This window comes from Tachysurus vachellii, chromosome 18 (genome assembly GCF_030014155.1).
Source record: "Tachysurus vachellii isolate PV-2020 chromosome 18, HZAU_Pvac_v1, whole genome shotgun sequence".
In the NCBI taxonomy this organism is placed as follows: Eukaryota; Metazoa; Chordata; class Actinopteri; order Siluriformes; family Bagridae; genus Tachysurus; species Tachysurus vachellii.
Window position 1 is genome coordinate 9,043,621 of NC_083477.1, and position 17,579 is coordinate 9,061,199.

The 17,579-nt window shown below is 37.7% G+C and overlaps 3 protein-coding genes across 3 annotated transcripts; 2 read left to right on the forward strand and 1 right to left on the reverse strand.

Annotated features, from left to right (window-relative positions):
- The first annotated feature begins 148 nt into the window (after positions 1-148).
- kctd13 (potassium channel tetramerization domain containing 13) lies at positions 149-7,070 on the forward strand. Its single transcript, XM_060892641.1, has 7 exons — positions 149-307; positions 884-1,150; positions 2,779-2,948; positions 3,795-3,884; positions 3,995-4,047; positions 4,566-4,761; positions 4,882-7,070. Exons 2-7 carry the CDS (start codon positions 919-921, stop codon positions 5,131-5,133), a joined length of 993 nt encoding a protein of 330 aa, XP_060748624.1. The 5' UTR covers positions 149-307; positions 884-918; the 3' UTR covers positions 5,134-7,070.
- Positions 7,071-7,754: 684 nt separating this feature from the next.
- Positions 7,755-11,979, forward strand: hirip3 (HIRA interacting protein 3). Its single transcript, XM_060891960.1, has 8 exons — positions 7,755-7,941; positions 8,132-8,252; positions 8,338-8,494; positions 9,363-10,121; positions 10,207-10,391; positions 10,524-10,674; positions 10,774-10,872; positions 11,611-11,979. The coding sequence occupies exons 1-8, from the start codon at positions 7,874-7,876 to the stop codon at positions 11,799-11,801; spliced, it is 1,731 nt and encodes a 576-aa protein (XP_060747943.1). The 5' UTR covers positions 7,755-7,873; the 3' UTR covers positions 11,802-11,979.
- A 175-nt stretch (positions 11,980-12,154) lies between these two features.
- On the reverse strand, positions 12,155-15,283 carry LOC132860688 (tryptase-2-like). The gene is made up of 6 exons (XM_060891962.1): positions 15,078-15,283; positions 14,689-14,709; positions 14,271-14,433; positions 13,152-13,417; positions 12,916-13,061; positions 12,155-12,820 (listed from the first exon to the last, which is right to left on the reverse strand). The coding sequence occupies exons 1-6, from the start codon at positions 15,136-15,138 to the stop codon at positions 12,551-12,553; spliced, it is 927 nt and encodes a 308-aa protein (XP_060747945.1). The 5' UTR covers positions 15,139-15,283; the 3' UTR covers positions 12,155-12,550.
- Between the last annotated feature and the right edge of the window lie 2,296 nt (positions 15,284-17,579).

A 17,579-nucleotide genomic window follows, 5' to 3' on the forward strand; every position in this document is an offset into this window, starting at 1 on the left:
TCCACTACTCATTTGGCCTACTATTTAGTATAGTAGTATGTTGCTCGGTACCTACGTAGTGCGCATGACATATGGATAAAGGCGGGACTAGACAATGTGACGAACGTGTGTCTTGACCAATCGGCGACGGAGTTTTATGCACCACGGAAACCACTCAAGAGGAAGTGTGTAGTGGATAAACGCTGACGGAAAATAAAACTGAAAACACGGAATTAAAATAACGATTTATATATTATTATTGTTAATGTAAACTCTCTAGAGTTTGTGTTTGTACTTCAGGGCGCTTGTTGCTTTAGGACACAGCTCGGTAAGCAATTAATTCTGTCATGACATCCAACAAAATATCAGAGTGAAAGTTAGCTAAGATGCTAGCTAGGCTTAAGGTACTGCGCTTTAGGCTAGTTAGGTCATTAGTGTTGTTATTTCTCATGTTTATTAATGGTGTATTAATTTTCAGAACAGGTTTGTTATATTATTACAGCTAGCTGGACTCAGCAAACGGTCAAGTAACGTTATTCTGGTTCATCATGAGATTATCTAGCTAGCTAGTTGGTTAGTGAGCTCTGTTACTGAGTCGCCATCTGTAACGGCTGACCTGATTCCTTTGTAGAGATAAAAAAGAGGGATTAAATGATCAAACATTAAACGAAAGGTCTGGGGAAAAGGTAGTTATAAGTTATGGTCCCAACCTCAAAGTGTTATAGCACGGACTGTTGGGGGTTTATATGTCTGTCTGCTTACTAAGATTACCACCAGAATGAAGCTTTATTGTGTTTTATCCTGGGCGTTGTTCTCTTGGGATTTCACTTCACTGTCTTACAAAGCTGAGGTTTTGCTATAAACAAGGGTTTTCCTGATGGTTTTAATTTTATTTAACATGTAGGCAGTACATTACAAGGGTTGAGCTGCTTTTTCCTGATGTCTGCCGAAGCTTCTGGTGGGAATGTGGTACTGGAGCCCAGTTGTGCCCCTCCATCCCCCAGCCATGGCGTAGAGAAGAAGGCAGGAACAGGTCTGGCTGGAAGTAAGTACGTGAAGCTGAACGTTGGTGGATCCCTGCATTACACCACAGTTCAGACCCTCAGCAAAGAGGACAGCCTGCTCAGGAGGATATGCGATGGCAGCGTGGAGGTCACCATTGATTCAGAAGGTGAGACGGTGTGTGTTAATGTGTACGAGATGGTCATTGAAACATTTTCTGGGCTGGGGTTTTGATTCCTGCCTCCATCATGTGTGTGTGGAATTGCGTGTTATCCCATACCTTAGGGGTTTTCTTCAGGTAATCCGATGTACTCCGTCAGTCCAAAGACATGCATAGTAGGATGGTCGCCATCTTTAAATTGTCCATAGTGTGTGTGTACGATTCTGCCCTGTGATGTACAGGTGTGCCCCAGGTCTCCTGGGATAGTCTTCAGGTTCCCTGCCACCCTGTAGGATAAGTGGATGGATGGATGTAAAATAGCACAAGTTTCAAAAATTGAGGTATCATGAATTACAAATAGGGTTGTGAGAGAAAGTCCCAGTGTCCTCTTTTGTTTCATTTATATATGTTACAAATGAACATCAGAGCCAGATCTTGTACTAATATTTGAACTGTTACACAGTGTCACATTGAGACAAGCCACATTTAATTTAATAGACTACATGTTAATTTAGTCTTTAATGATATATAACCTGTGGCACTAGCATCTTCAGCAATATAACTGGAGAAATCTCTTTTTATCATTCTTTATCTCATTCTTTTTGTGTAGGTTATTAAGTTTAATGTTTTTAAATATAACAACCTCTCATGTCAGGTTCAAGCCTAAAGAAAGGTTTGTTGGGTTAAAAAAAAAAGGATTTTCGAGATTGGTAATTTATTTTGAATGTAAGATTGCGAATTGAGACTGTGGCAATAATCATGACAATAGTGGTACGTTTTAAGAGACAGAGGACATCAGTGTGTTTAACATTACTTTACATGAAATAGCTAAACATTTTACACTTTGACTTGGAAACCTATTTTAAAAAGATGTTTTCTTTCCAATATAACATAAAATGTAGATTTGCAAATCCATGTCTAGTTGCACTTGTTGAACCCATAAGGTAAAGGTTAATTTTCTGTAAAATTTCCAATGAGAGTTTAAACCAACCACAAAGAGATTTTTCCTGTAACTGTTTTACTCATATTTTCCAAGGGTGTCAATATTTTGGCACTAACACTAGCACTTTTATTTCTCACTCACTCATTTTCTACCGCTTATCTGAACTACCCACGGGGAGCCTGTGCGTCAGGTGTCATTGGGCATCAAGGCAAGATACACCCTGAATGGAGTGCCAACCCATCGCAGGGCACACACACACTCTCATTCACTCACGCAATCACACACTATGGACAATTTTCCAGAGATGCCAGTCAAACTACCATGCATGTCTTTGGACTGGGGAGGAAACCGGAGTACCCGGAGGAAACCCCGAGGCACTGGGCGAACATGCAAACGCCACACACACAAGGCGGAGGCGGGAATCGAACCCCCAACCCTGGAGGTGTGAGACGAATGTGCTAACCACTAAGCCACCGTGCCCCCCGCACTTTTATTTATTTATTTATTTATTTTTTATTTTTTGGTGAAATTTCTATCTGGAGTTAGTATGTTTTTTTTTGTGCTCACACAGTTTAACCTATGTTGTGTCTGTGAAGATAGCTAGAAGTTTCTGCGACTTATTCCTGGGCAACTAAAGAACATGTCTATTTCACTGTGCAGCACTTATTTAGCTCAGTGTCCTTTTTGTCTTCAGGCTGGGTAGTGCTGGACAGATGTGGACGCCATTTCTCACTGGTGCTGAACTTCCTACGGGATGGCACAGTGCCACTTCCCGAGAGCCAAAGGGAACTGGAGGAGGTACTTAAGGAGGCACAATTCTACAGACTTCAGGGTCTTATCCAGCACTGCCTTTCAACACTGCAGGTCAGTCTCCCCACACATCCATACACCAATGCCATAATCACATAGAGTACAGTAAATTCAGCAAATTATGTATTGAATGCACCATATGATGTTATCAGAATGTGCAGTCTGAATTTAGGTGTACTCACTGAACTATTGGATTGTGTGACTGAAAGGTCTGGTTACTGGTCACTAGACTTTGTTTGCTGTAGCATTAAAGTTTGCCTTCACTAGAACTAAGGTACCCAAACTTGTTTCAGCATGACAGTGCCCCTGTACATAATATGATGTTCATGAAGACATGAACTCAAATGGCCTGCACAGATCCCTGACCTCAACCCCCAAAATACTAACAGCCATGCTTCAAGATCTAGTGGAAAGCATTTCCTGAACTATTGAGCTTATTATAGCAGCAGCCATGTATTCATTTTCATGGTTTTGGAATGGGCACATGTTAGATGTCCACTTACTTTTTATACATATTGTATACATAATATAATTAGCTTACTTTTTAATTACAGTAAATATTTCAGTGCAGAAATTAATCATTATTTTGGTTGGTGAATTTGTCTTTTTCATGACCTCTGACCCTGCTGTATTTTTTATTTTTTTTAAATGCTCTGAAAGCCATTTCAACTTAACTGTTTAAATGTTGGTGTTTTCAGTCGGTGTGGAATGTGGCAGAATAATTTTATAAAATTAAGATGTGGGAACTTGACCTGATAATTGTTTCTAAAACTACAATGAGCATTTCAGAAGAAATTTTTTTTTCTTCTACATAATTTTCACTTTTCTCACAGCAGTTCTCCTTTTGAACAGATATTAGGATGTGTTTCCCATGGTGTGAACATTTTTTTTATCCTGTAGAAACGCAGTGAAGTCTATGAGGGAGGCTGTCGTATCCCCATGATCACTTCTGCCAAAGAGGAACAGCGGATGATTGCCACCTGCAAGAAAGTGAGAGAAATTGTTGACATTCTTCACATACAGACACCCAGATAAATGTGAAATATGAAATAATGAAATCTTATAAAATCTTTTCTAAAATTGTTTTTAATCTTTTTCAGCCTGTGGTGAAATTGCAGAATAACAGAGGGAACAATAAATATTCTTATACCAGGTACTGTCGGCATGTATACACTTTTGCAGCTTTGCCATGCAAATGCATAAATGTTAAATCTCCCCACTTGCTTCTAAATGTTTTATGCTGCCCTGTGATGGAGAATAAGCAGCAGTTTGAAAAGCTGCAAAGGCTGGCTCCTGGTGCATAACACAATTCCTCTATGTTTTGGGAGGAAATGTGCACTAGCCTAATTTGCAAATTGCAAAACTCTTGCAGTGACATCAGAAAATGAGGACATCAAAACACAAGCAATAGTAAACTCATTAACCCAATGAACTCACTGACCTGTACAAGCATTAAGCCAATTCACATGCCAATTAAGTACCATTCCTAAAACCCAAATCCCAGGGATTTACTACATTTTACGTAGCACCTTGGTACCAGTGTGTAATGTCTTCATGATTCAATATTGAGAGCAGGAATATGAGACTTTAACATACCCGGGATGACTGAATTTTCTCATGCAGTATATTTTGGTGCATAACATTTCTGAAAAACCTTTATTACTCCTCCAGTAACTCAGATGACAACTTGCTGAAGAACATTGAGCTGTTTGATAAACTGGGGCTGCGCTTTAATGGTAGAGTGCTTTTCATTAAAGACGTCCTCGGAGATGAAATCTGCTGCTGGTCCTTTTATGGAGATGGACGCAAGATTGCAGAGGTTTGCTGTACCTCCATCGTTTATGCCACTGAGAAGAAACAGACCAAAGTAAGCAAAGACCATGCATACATTGGTAAATGTTGTTGTTTGGTGTTTTTGTGTTCTTCTTTTGTGTTTTTTGTTTGTTACTCACTTTTTTACTTTCTGTCATTTCATTTGTCCTCATAGGTTGAGTTCCCAGAAGCTCGCATCTTTGAAGAAACCTTAAACATACTGATCTATGAGAGTGGCCGGGGCTCTGGTCATGGAGGCATGGGTTTATTGGACTCAGGTGGAGTCTCTTCTCCAGGTGTGGGTCAGTCAGAAGAAGACGGGGCTGGTGTGGGGGGTGGAGACAGACGTGTGAGGAGGATCCATGTACGGAGACATATTATGCATGATGAGAGGGGGCATGGACAGCAGACTGTGTACAAAGACTGAAAGCAGGGGTTGGTAGAAATTATAAACGAGTTGTACGACAAGCCTAATGGTTCTATAACAGGAAAATCGTGAATAATTCATATGCAGGGATTTGGATACAGAATGGATGGAAGGGGTTGAGCAGCGATGGGTACAGTAACACTGCACTAAGAAATAATCTGAAGAGCCACAGTGTGGTTTCTTATTTTTATTTTATTTTGTGAGGATGAATGTACATCATTCAGATTTTTTGCTTCATTTGTATTTATTATCCTGTTAATTTATTGTCCATAATTTCCACCTTTTCTTCTTTTTTTAAGAATATATGTGAGATATTTTGTGTGTGTGCAAAGATTATGAATGGACAATGGTGAACTGTGATGTTTTCTATGCGGATGTATGTGTTGGGTGCTGGCTGCAGACAGGTATTTACAAGCAACTCATACTCGACTGATATATGATGCATGTTCCTGCTAGAACGGGTGCCGATCTGGACCCCTTAAGGTGTCCCAACGGAAATGTTCAGGTGACCTGTATACAAACACTCCAGTGTTGCTCATCCTTTTCATCAGCAACTGCATCTGTAGTTTGTGTGATTGTGACATACAGGAATTTAAGTGTTTCCCTGTCTTGAGGAAAGGGTGGAATCCTGTACACGCAAAACACATTTGTAATATAATGAGAGTTATAAGGCAGTTGTGATACCTGTCAGGAAGAAACAGTGCATACACAAGAAAACTAGCACAATTACTTTCTAATGATAAAGAAAAGAAAGAGACTTTAAAAATGATTCTCTTTTGTGGTTTTATCTTACTTTCTGTCACTTTTTAACAAGATTTGCAGTATGCTGGTGACTCATAACCACAACATCTTCCTGATGTAGTTCTAGGGAAGAATATACATGATGCTTTAGAACAAAATTGACTATGCTTGCATTATAACTGGGTTTATTGAAACACAATTTCCATTCTTTTTTTTGTACAGGTAAACATGCCAAAAGGCTTTCTTTGTAATACTCACACATGCTACAGGTATGCTTGATGGAGTCTAGTTTAAAAACACTGGAGTATTTCTTTGAGGATGTACATCTTGATTTAGAAATCTGCTATTTTTTTCATCAAGCACCCAAGCAATGTACATGTTACCTGTTTAAATCTTTCAAAAGCCCTATAACCCAGTTGCTAAGCCTTCCCAAAATATGTAGGAATATGAAAACACCTGACCATTTACTTGAAGACCGACTAGAACGTAATCCAAGGCATATTTTTGGCCCAAACATTTGAAATTGAAGAAATGTTGTGCTGATTTGGCTATAGCAGGTTTTCTGTAACCAGAAAATCATCTAACAAACTGACAAACCTGAGCAGAAAAAAAGTTTGTACAGTAGCTCACTTTACAAAAATGCCAAACATTGTTGCATATCCACTGCAAAATCCACTGCAAAATCCACTGCAGTTTGTGACCCACCGAGGTCTATTTTTTTATATCCAAATAAATAATACCTTCTTTTTTTATGTAACAATAATCAAAAAGATCATTTTGTTTGTCAAATCAAAAAGAAAACCTGCCATGGAGTCATTCCAACATGAAGTGACACACTCTGTGTAAGCAAGTTTATGCAGCCCAAGCTGTATGTAACTGGTATTTCAATTATACAACCATGACTCTTAATAACATGGGTATAATGATTCATTGCTAAGCTGTCAAGCTGCTGTTTATAGGATATGAAGAGCTGTTGCACTAGACCACTCATATTTCTTAAAGTGTCTCATGGGAATTGTTCTCCACAGCCAGTGAAACAACAATGTAATGCTTACACTCACTCTGTTTAAACAACGTACATTAATAAATACATTAATATACACAGTATTATCAGAAGTTTCTAATGCTTATGAGACCTTAAGTGTTGTTTGGTAGCCTGTTATTCTGCCCATTAATAAATGTTTTTAATACTTTAATCATTGTAAGATGTGAAATTAATTAATTGACTAATGACTAAATTATAAATGCTTTATAATGAAGTGGGTATTAGAAGAAAAAAAAATGGCAGGCTTAAAGGAAAAGTACTCTCAAGGACATGAAAATGGGGTTAGTGATACTGGTGCTACTTTGTTCATTTGTGCTGTATTTTTGTTCATTTAATTGAGAACTTAGTAGTTCTGAGTAATGATTACATCATTACACAGACACATTGCTTTTAATAAAACAAAAAAAGTCAAACCTTGGAAAACTGCATGTTATTTTTTTTAAAACTTTTAAAGGACGTAATTAATCAATAAGAAATAAAAATGAGTATATTCCGATATTTAGTGAGCTGACCAGTTCCCAAACACTGGCAGAGTAGCTAAAATGTTAACTAATTGGACCATATAAACAAATTTCTTGCGCATATGTATAGATACAAACGTCTTTACGTCACTAATAGACCACGCCTCCATGCACGAGTTGAGACGCCCTCCGTATCGGGGACGCGCATTTGATGATTCGAGACGGCTCATCAACGTGGTATTTCAGGTACTACATTCGGATATTGTGTCTGGATGTGACGTTTGACGCATAATTTTTTTTACGTAGTCACAAAAAGGTTGGGATTATGGGACCGTATAAGCAGTATCTAAGGGATTCCAAATCAGCAGAACGCGAGGACGTGATGACGCAACGCAGCGTGCGCGCCACCGCTAGAGAGCGCGCCAAACCTGGAAGTGCGCGACGTCTTCGGTTCGTTTTTTCAGAAAGAAAAAAGTGAGCTTTCAATTTGGTGATGGTTTCAGAGGCCGCAGCAATCCGCAAATTCGTCACACGAGAGCTGCAGAGGTGCTCAGACCTTAGGTAAGCGGATTTTTGGTAACAACATGTCGCTGTTTACATACAAAGTGTTTTCATGACGTAGGACGTGTTCTGGGGAGGTCGCGAGCGCATGTTTATGTTGAGCTCGTGCGCACTTTGGAGTTTATACTAATGCATCTTACTTAGTGTTTTGTGTGTTGATGAATCCTGAACCCAAACTGGTTGTGTTTAGTACTTTGACACTTGCCATTCTACGAAAGAAGTATCTGGCGCATGTGGGCAGGGACTCACTTTCTGCAGAACACAGACAGTTTCTCAAGCAAGTCGTAGAAGAGGAACTTTTAAAAATGCAGGTATGGATTAGTTCTGTTTTTGAGTATTTGCTCCTTTCTCATCTGTTTAAATCATTACCCTCCTGTACCTCTTGTGCATTTACAGGACAGCAGCAGTGATGATGAACCTTTAATAATGAGTGTGGTTCAACCTCAGAAGCAAAATAAACGGAAAAGGGCGGATGAGGAAGATGATGAAGAAGAGGCACAAAACAGTGATGTGTCCAGAAAGAAGAAATTGTGTTTAGCACCAGATTCCCCAGGTTACAATATCACACTGTTTATTTTGTACAATATCAGGTTTTTTTTTAGCATGACTACACCTAGTATTAACATGCATCTCAAATGTTCAGAGCATAAGTTTAAGGAAAAGTGTTATCAGGATCATTTGCAACTAGGAGAGTAAACAGTAATCTGTTTATTCATGCAACATGCAGAAGGGGTGTTAAAGCACCTGATGCATCCTGGGCAGTTGTCTAGCAAAGAACTCACTAGCCACCAGTGTTGCAAAGTTTGTGTAGAATTTAATTTTCTTGACCTAATTCTAGAAGGTTTCTTAAATTGAAAGCTTAAAAATTAGATTCAAAAGTATTTCCAGTCTAGAAAACCCAGGAAACTCAAAACAGACCCCGCCCCCCCAAAAAAAGGTTATAAAGGCTATATGAGAGGATTTTTTTTGCATTAAAACCCTAACTGTCATAGAAAGTGATCAGTGGTTAGTGCAATTCTGCAGTTTGTGATGGTGCCGATTTGTTTAATGGACTCAGGGACAAAGATGGTCTGTTTTTCTGAACTATGCTACACTTGCATGTAATTATAGTAAATATAACTTGAAGCTACAGCTGGGTTTGATTGGATCTTTCAGACGGACACTGAACCCAAAATATAGTTCATTGACCACAGAATGCTTGTGACCTGTCCAACCAGTCCACACAAAACACAGGAATTTGAGGTGAAAAGTCGTTACTGACCAATTGTTTTGCGATAATTTGAGAGGGATTTTAATGAGCTTCAAGTGTAGCAACTATCTGTGAATAGCTTGTTAATAAGACAAACCTGCATTACAATTCAACTATTGAATTTTTTTGGTGTGTCTGTGTGTAACTTCTCCATCATCACTGTTTGTTTCAGATTCCCCAGACTTTGGTATAGAGAAAGTGGCAAATGAGGAACAGGTTAAAGAAGAGGATGATGATGGAAGTGATAAGGACATGGAAGAAGAGAGTGAGAAAGAACAGAATGCAAATGTTCGAAGAAACAACACAAAAGAAAAGCATAATGTGAATAGGAACAGGAAGGGAGGTATAAGTTCAGGAAGTGATGAAGAGGAGGAGAAGAAAAATAAGGCAAAAAAGAAGGGGAAGGCTTTAGATATTGAGGAAGCTAATCACATCACCTCCAGCAGTTCAGATGAAGACAAAGAAAATCAAGTAAAAGTCATAGGTGAAAAGAAAAAGCAATGCATGAGTTCTGATAGCGTGGAGGAGGTGAGCGATGAAGAGATGAAAAATGAAGACCAAGAAAATAAAAAAAAAGTAAAAGCTTGTGGTGGAAAGAAAAAGCAAAGTGCGAGTTCGGACAGCTTAGCTGGGGTCAGTGGTAAAGAGATGAAAACCAGCGGTGAGAAAAAAGTTGGAAAAAAGACCACAGCAGCTGCTCAGAAGGAGAGAAAAAGAACAGAAGACAAAAAAAAGCAAAAGTCAACAGAAAGTGATGCTGTGAGAAAAGTGCAGAAAGAAGTCTTCGGGAGTAGCTCTGAAAGCGAGGAAGAGGAGGCAAGGAAAACAGAAAGGAAAGGAACGAGCGAGAGCAGTGATGAGGAGAGTGATGAAGAAACAGACAGAAAGAAAAATGTTGATAAGGTGCCCTCTGAAGAAGTAAAAGAAACAGGTACAGGTGCTGCTGTTCTACTTTAAAGCTGTTCCTGGTATTATTTGTGATGTCTTCTCACATTTAGCATCATCTTCTTCCCCAGTGAAAGTAAAGGATAAAGACCGGGTAGAAACAGAGGATTCAGACACTTCCTCTTCTTCTTTGCCCTCTCTGGAGGAGGATGGAGACGCAGGGGAGATGAAACCGAAACAGGAAGAAAAGACGAAAAAAAAGAGTGTGCCAAAGAAGAGTAGTGAAATGAGTGAGAGCAAGGCCAAAGGAGGAAAGGTGAATAATGATGCTGCTGTTTTCACCACCAATTGTGTTTACTTCCTATTACTAGATTTTACATATCAGGTCTAGGGGTGTATGATCAGGTATGTATTCAACATGCTGACTTTTGTGTGGTTTCACATACAGGATGATGATGATAAAGCTGTGTCCAGACTTAAACGCTACATCTCCCTCTGTGGCGTACGCCGTAATTATAAGAAGCTGCTCGAGGGCTGTCGCTCAGTGAAGGCCAAAGTTGCTGTGCTGAAGAAAGAACTGGAAGAGCTGGGGGTTGAAGGTCAGCGAAGATTAACTCATCATACTAGTTTATTTTTCTTTATTCATGTGTGCATGGAGTGTAAAGACCACGTATAATATTCTCAGGTGTCTCCTACAGGTCAGCCATCCATAGAGAAGTGTAAAAAGGCCAGAATGAAGAGGGAGGAAGCTCAGGAGCTGGCAGAACTGGATGTCAGCAATATAATCACCACTCAGGGTACATCACTGGTGTACTGACTTTTTTTTCCAGGTCCAGACCAAGGCCAAGTTCAGGCAAAAGCATACTTTAACACCTGTTTTAGCACGGCCATCCCATACAAGTTTTAAATTAAACAGAAAAAATAAATAAATTGCCTGTTATATTGTTGAGATGGAATATCATGCTGGTAGAATGATGTAGTTGTGGTAGATGACTAAAATGCACATAATATTAAATAATATGGAATATTTTTTGGAGATTGTAAACAGATAAACCTGTGCCAGAAAGCTGTATTAAGAATAAGAAGCTTCTCTTGATTTAATCTCTCCTGTGGAACATGGTGGTATGGCCGTGTATGGCTGTCAAGAGTCTGCAAACCGCAAAATGATAAATTATACATGGACTATAAATTATACAACACTGAAATCCCTACCTCATCAAAGTCTCAACACCGGCGTGTCTAAAGCCTGTGATTTCTAGCACTGGTTAACGCATAAGGCACGAAAATTAGCAACCAAATATTGGACACTTCAATTTAAACTTTTTATCTGCTTAACTTTAACTTTTCTGCTGGTCTCTGCAACTACACTATAACTAATCTATAAAACTGTTATGATTTCTAGAATTTTATACAGTATAGATGTCAAATTTACTACAAAAAAAATGTTTCTTCCTTTATACAAATTTCTATTCATTTCTTTTGCCAACTGTGTACATTTGTATTTCAGGTCGTTTTGTATTTACTTTGCATTTCAGGTCGTCCTAAACGGCGAACTGCAGCACACTGGACAGATCTTCAGAGCAGCTTACCTCCACCGTCAACCTACAAACGTGTGGTGAACTCTGACTCAGACAGTGAAGAGGGCAATGGGGACACAGAGCGCAAGAAAGCAACAGACTGGAGCAGCCTGAGGGGGATCATCAGCGACGACGGAGACAGCAACTAACCAGTTTTTTTATTATAGCCAAAGTGTTCATAATACTCTCTGTTCAAGTGCTTTAGACTAAATTTCCATGTTTGTTATTGTGTTTTGATATGATAAATATTTATCAGTGCACTAATTTTATATATTAATGTTACTTTATGCAATTTATTGAAATAAAGAATTGTCATTTGTACTTTAACTCCTTTTTACTTATTTGGGTATTGCATACATCCTTAAAAAAATTACATACTTTGTCATAGGTTATTCTGATACAATGATATGAAAAATGTTGCTGATATTTTTGCGATTTCTCAACTGTTTTTTTTTTTTTTTTTTAGTTGTGGCACACAAGGAGACACTCCTTTGTTACTGTCTTCTGTAAATAAATATGTAGATTTTATTTCTGGTTAAGATTCCAAGCAATATACAACACAATAAAACTCGTTCAGCATAAGAACTTTGTTAGGGGAATGAGGAAGTATACAGTGCTTTGATATTCCAGTAATTCAGTGTACATAGTTCACATTATTTCACATAGTACATCATGAGATGCTATGTGATTGCTGACAATGATTAAACCAATTATATATTTCCGGGTAAAACCTCAAATTAGTTTGGCGATATCACCAACGGCTTAACGTAATTCATGTTTCTAACATAGATTAAATTGGAATGGAGTAGAATTAGGTCAAATGAATAAAACTGATACATGCAGTATGACACAAATCTTTGAAAACCTTTTCTGGCTTTGTTTCATTTTCTTATCATTACTAGAAGATAGACAGGGAGCAGAGGAAGTAAATGATGGAAAAACAAAGAAACAGACAAAGGAGGTTTGGGGAGCCAGGATTACCATTGGAGACTGCAATAAATCCAGGTTGTTTGGTTTTGATAATGCTGTTAATCCAGTCTTGGTACTGAGACACTCTGGTGTACACACCAGGGAAATTAGGTAAAGCGCAGCCACGGCCAAAGCTCACAATCCCAGCCTGAACCCAGGTTGTGTTATGCTTGAACACCATTGGACCTCCAGAATCACCCTGCAAGAACAACAAACTGTTAGCTACATGTCTGCTTTTCTACCATGTAATTCTGTACTGTGACCAGATATAATATGATAGTGTTGATTTCTTGCCTGGCATGAGTCCTTGCCCCCCTCACTGAGGCCAGCACACATCATATTGTATGTGATGATATCATTTCCATAAGATGTTGCACAGTCACTGTTACTGACAATTGGCACCTTCACCTCCTGCAGGGTTTGAGGGGATGGCAGTTCCACTGTATGGATCAATGATAAACTAATCAACTTTACACATGAAAAAAGAACATTTTAAACATGCGGGTCATAGGTTGTAGTGGAGCACTCACCATTAGACTTAATGTCACCCCATCCTGTGACCCAGACATTAGTTCTATTGGGAAAATCACTCTTGGTTGCTGCCAGACATGTTGGCCTGATGTAGTTTGTAAACGTCACCGGAGAAGTGAGCTGGAGAAGTGCTATGTCATTGTCATTATTTATGTTATACCTTGGGTGTCTGATTAATTCAGCAATGGTTCTTTGCTGCTTATTTGGGTTAGGCCCCTCCAGATTTGTCAATCCTAGATTGGCTGTGACACCCAGGAGTGAAAAACTGAAAATCAAAGTAGAGGTTTAGTTAGACTGAATATCAATAATAACTTATTTAGCTGCTATACTATCTGCCATCTCATACCTTATCTTGCCAATGATCATACAAAATACTTGTCCAGAAGACAATCATTGACACCCTTCACAAGGAGGGTAAGCCACAAACATTCATTACCAAAGAAGCTGGCTGTTCACAGAGTGCTGTATTCAAGCATGTTAACAGAAAGCCATGCCAAATCACCTCCATGCCACGCCAAATTGAGGCAGTAATTAAAGCAAAAGGAGCCCCTACCCTAAGTACGTATACAGTAAATTAACATACTTTCCAGAAGGCCAACATAAAAATGTTTTTATTGGCCTTATGAAGTATTCTAATTTTTTTTTTTTTAGATTATTAGGTTTTTGTTAAATGTGAGACAAAATAATCACAATTAAGAGAACCAAAGACTTAAACTACTTCAGTTAGTGTGTAATGAATTTATATAAAACACGAGTTTCACTATTTGAGTTGAATTACTGAAATAAAGGAACATTTCCATGATATTCTAACTTATTGGGGTGCACCAGTAGTTACATTTCTTGTCTATTGTTTCTTGTCTTTAGCAGACATCCTTAATCTAATTTTATACAATTGAGAGTTAGGGGCCTTGCTCAGGGGCCCAGCAGTGGCAGCAGGAATCAAACTCACAACCTTCTGAATGGTAGTCGGAGTTGAATTGCTGAAATAAATGAACTTTTCCACAACATTCTAATTTATTTAGAATTTATTCTAATATATATATATGCCTGTATATGTGTAGTCTAAACAAACTGTTTAAACAAAAATTATGGATATTTTAGAGTTTTTGCCTCCACACCTCGGAAAACAGTGAGCTGCTGTTAAGACCCAGCGCTCATTGATCAGGCTGCCTCCACAGAAATGCAAGTCTCTTTCCTGAATGCTGACCTGCCAAGGCCAAGCACCGGGAACAGCATTAGTACCACCCACAATCTTGATGTTCAAGGGAGCCTGACCACACACTGATAGAAAACAGAAAGAATAAATAAACAAATAAATAAAATATCCTTTTAAATGCATATCACTGTGTCTGATATGGTGTCGGATACTTAACCCGACATCTGCCTGTAAATAAGCATATACACGGCTAAACACAATTATGGAAAATCTCTTGATTTCTTACACCATGTTAAACAATAATAAATGGCAAAAAATAATGACATCATTATTTCTTATGTAAACTAAGCATGTTTGTGTTATGTTAATGCAAACCTTACCATCTAGTTGGCAAAATGAGCCTAATGGGGAAGGAAGAGAGAGAACAGTTACATTGAATGCTCTGTCCAACATTACAAAAGAGTTTAACTTTATAATTACTAGTTAAGTTTGCATTCCCTTGGACAAGATACAGCAGAAATAAAGTCATTTAGTGTGCTAGGTTTGTGTGTAGTGTTCTTGGGAAAAAAATAGGAAAAATAGAATAGTGTATAAAAAATGACAAAAAAAATAGAATAGTGTACTGTATCTTTGTCTGAATGCAGTAGCCTGTAAATTCTGTTTAATAACTTGATTTTTTTTTCATATTAAATAGAATTAATTATAAGAGTATAATTAAATATATGATCATATTAATGTTCATCATAACCAGTGTTTTCTTTGCACCTACCTGAAGCATTAAGAAGTAGAGCACATACAACAGCCACAAATTTCCACAAATAAATCTCCATGATCTTGTGTCTCTTCTGACTTCAGTTAGTCTTCCCACTCTTGAAGTCCTTTGCCTCTAACTTTCTAAGATGTTTCCTTCTTGTACTCTAAGCATGTAGTTTATCTCCCTCACCTGTGTCACCTGCTTACACACCCTTATGAAAGGTTTTCCATATGAATTTAGACCTAGTGGCCATTAGGAGTGCATTTGACTTTAATGTCATTGTACAAAGTACATGTACAAATAAATCTGTTTTAGCATCTAACCAGAAACAACTGAGCAGTTGAGGGTTAAAAGTCATGTTCATGGACCCACTTTGGTATGTTATTATGTTAATATCTTAACAACTTAACCACTTAAAAGCATGTTTTTTGGACACTGGGAGAACATACAAAACCCCACACAGACACTAACCCATGTCACCCCAGTGATGAATATGTAGGCCTGTAGATCACATAACATGACTCTTTGGATATTCTTTATATTTCTGAGTATTAAACAGTCTGACATTGGTGGCTCTCCATTTGTATACAGTCCTTTTCACTGTAGAATACTCAGTTTTAAAGTTCTGCCTTTATAGAGGTAGTAAAACCTAATACACATTAGTACCATGTGGCTGTTTATTACTCTTAATGATTGTGGAAGTAGAAAGTGTGTGAATTTTTTGGTAATGCTTTTTACTTTTTAACTGTAAAAAACGATTATATATTGAAATTTGATCTAAAGTTGTTTGTTTCTTTGTATAAGTTAGTGAGGATTAGACAATTGATATTTATATGCTGATAAATAAAAACATACAACTGAAAAGGGTGTATTTTCTTTCCCCCAAGACTTTAACACTATAGCAGTGTAAATCATGAGGAATAGATAAGATAACAACTCATGTCAGATTAATGCGTATGTACAAGGAACAGTACTGTAAAACCTGTGCTTGGCTCCACTGCTGCCAATATATGCTATAAAAGTAAAACATTAATCAGTATAAGAAAAGGAGCTCTATAGTCGGCTTGTTCAGTCAAGTGGTCAGTGTTTAGAGCTTCCTGTTTTAAGAAGAAAAGACACTATAAAAATACTTTTATTTAATTTCTGCCTTGTACATGTATTGAACTTTGCCCTTACTCTAAAGAAATATTAGCTATCATTGCCTTTCCCATCCAAAACATTTTCTCTAGTTAGTATTAGGGATAAGGATTACAACGTGCAATACAAATGTCTTGACTTGCTTTTATACAAAAAAAACTCTTTTGTCATCATCAGCATGGAGAAATTTTCCCTTTAGCCAACTTCTCACTTCTTAAGTGGTAAATTTGTGAGTAACTGAATATTAGTTCACTGTGTGTGAACGTAAAGCCCTGCGAAGGGTGGTCAAAATCGCCCAATGCATCATTGGCATCCAACAACCTGCCATTGAGCACCTTCAGCACAGCAGATGTCTGCGCAGAGCTCACATCATCATCAAGGACTCTTCACATCCCGGTCACAAACTGTTTAACCTCCTTCCATCAAGAAGGAAATACAGGAACATACGCAACAGAACTAGCAGGTTCAGGCACAGCCATCCACCATCACACTACTGAACTCTACACTACACTGTTAGAACACTGTAAAAATATTGTATATAACTTCTGTACAATAATACATAGAATGTACATACTAAATATTGTATTTTTTTTTTATACTCCTCATTCTCTACACATATTGTGCTTTACATACATCTGCACTATTTTATTTATGTGTATCTTATAGCCTTTATATTTATTCACTGTACATATGCTACATATTTATCTGCACTTGTCTATTGGCACAATTGCTACTCTTTGCACTTCTGATGCCAAACTATATTTCATTGCTGTGTACCTTTACTATGCAATGACAATAAAGATCTATCTATCTATCTATCTATCTATCTATCTATCTATCTATCTATCTATCTATCTATCTATCTATCTATCTATCTATCTATCTATCTATCTATCTATGTTGTAGTTGTTGGAAAACAAAACATGAAACATTTGTTTTTTCTTGTACAATTATTTTAAACTATAACACAAACTACAAGACACCTATGTGATTTCGGATAAAAACGCTGTTTTAAATGTGTAAAAATGTACAGAATTCAGAGAAATGTTGCTGATGTACATGAATGAATATGAATGATGACAGAAGAGACTGAAACTGTACTCTCCTCCACAATGTGGAAACTTGAGTACTCCATTCATCTCAGAAACTAAACTAAACAAAATAATGTCTGAGATTCCTAGTCGTAATTACGACTTGGGGTCATTCATATTCCCCTACTGGGAAACGTATATTTATAATTATTCCGATAGCATGTGAGTGCCCATTAGTCACATTAGTCAAATCATACTTTACTTAATTGTTAATGACATTAAATGCCTCAGTAACATGTTTCATGCATGTAAAGACTTACTGTATATATAATGAAGAATCTCAATAAAA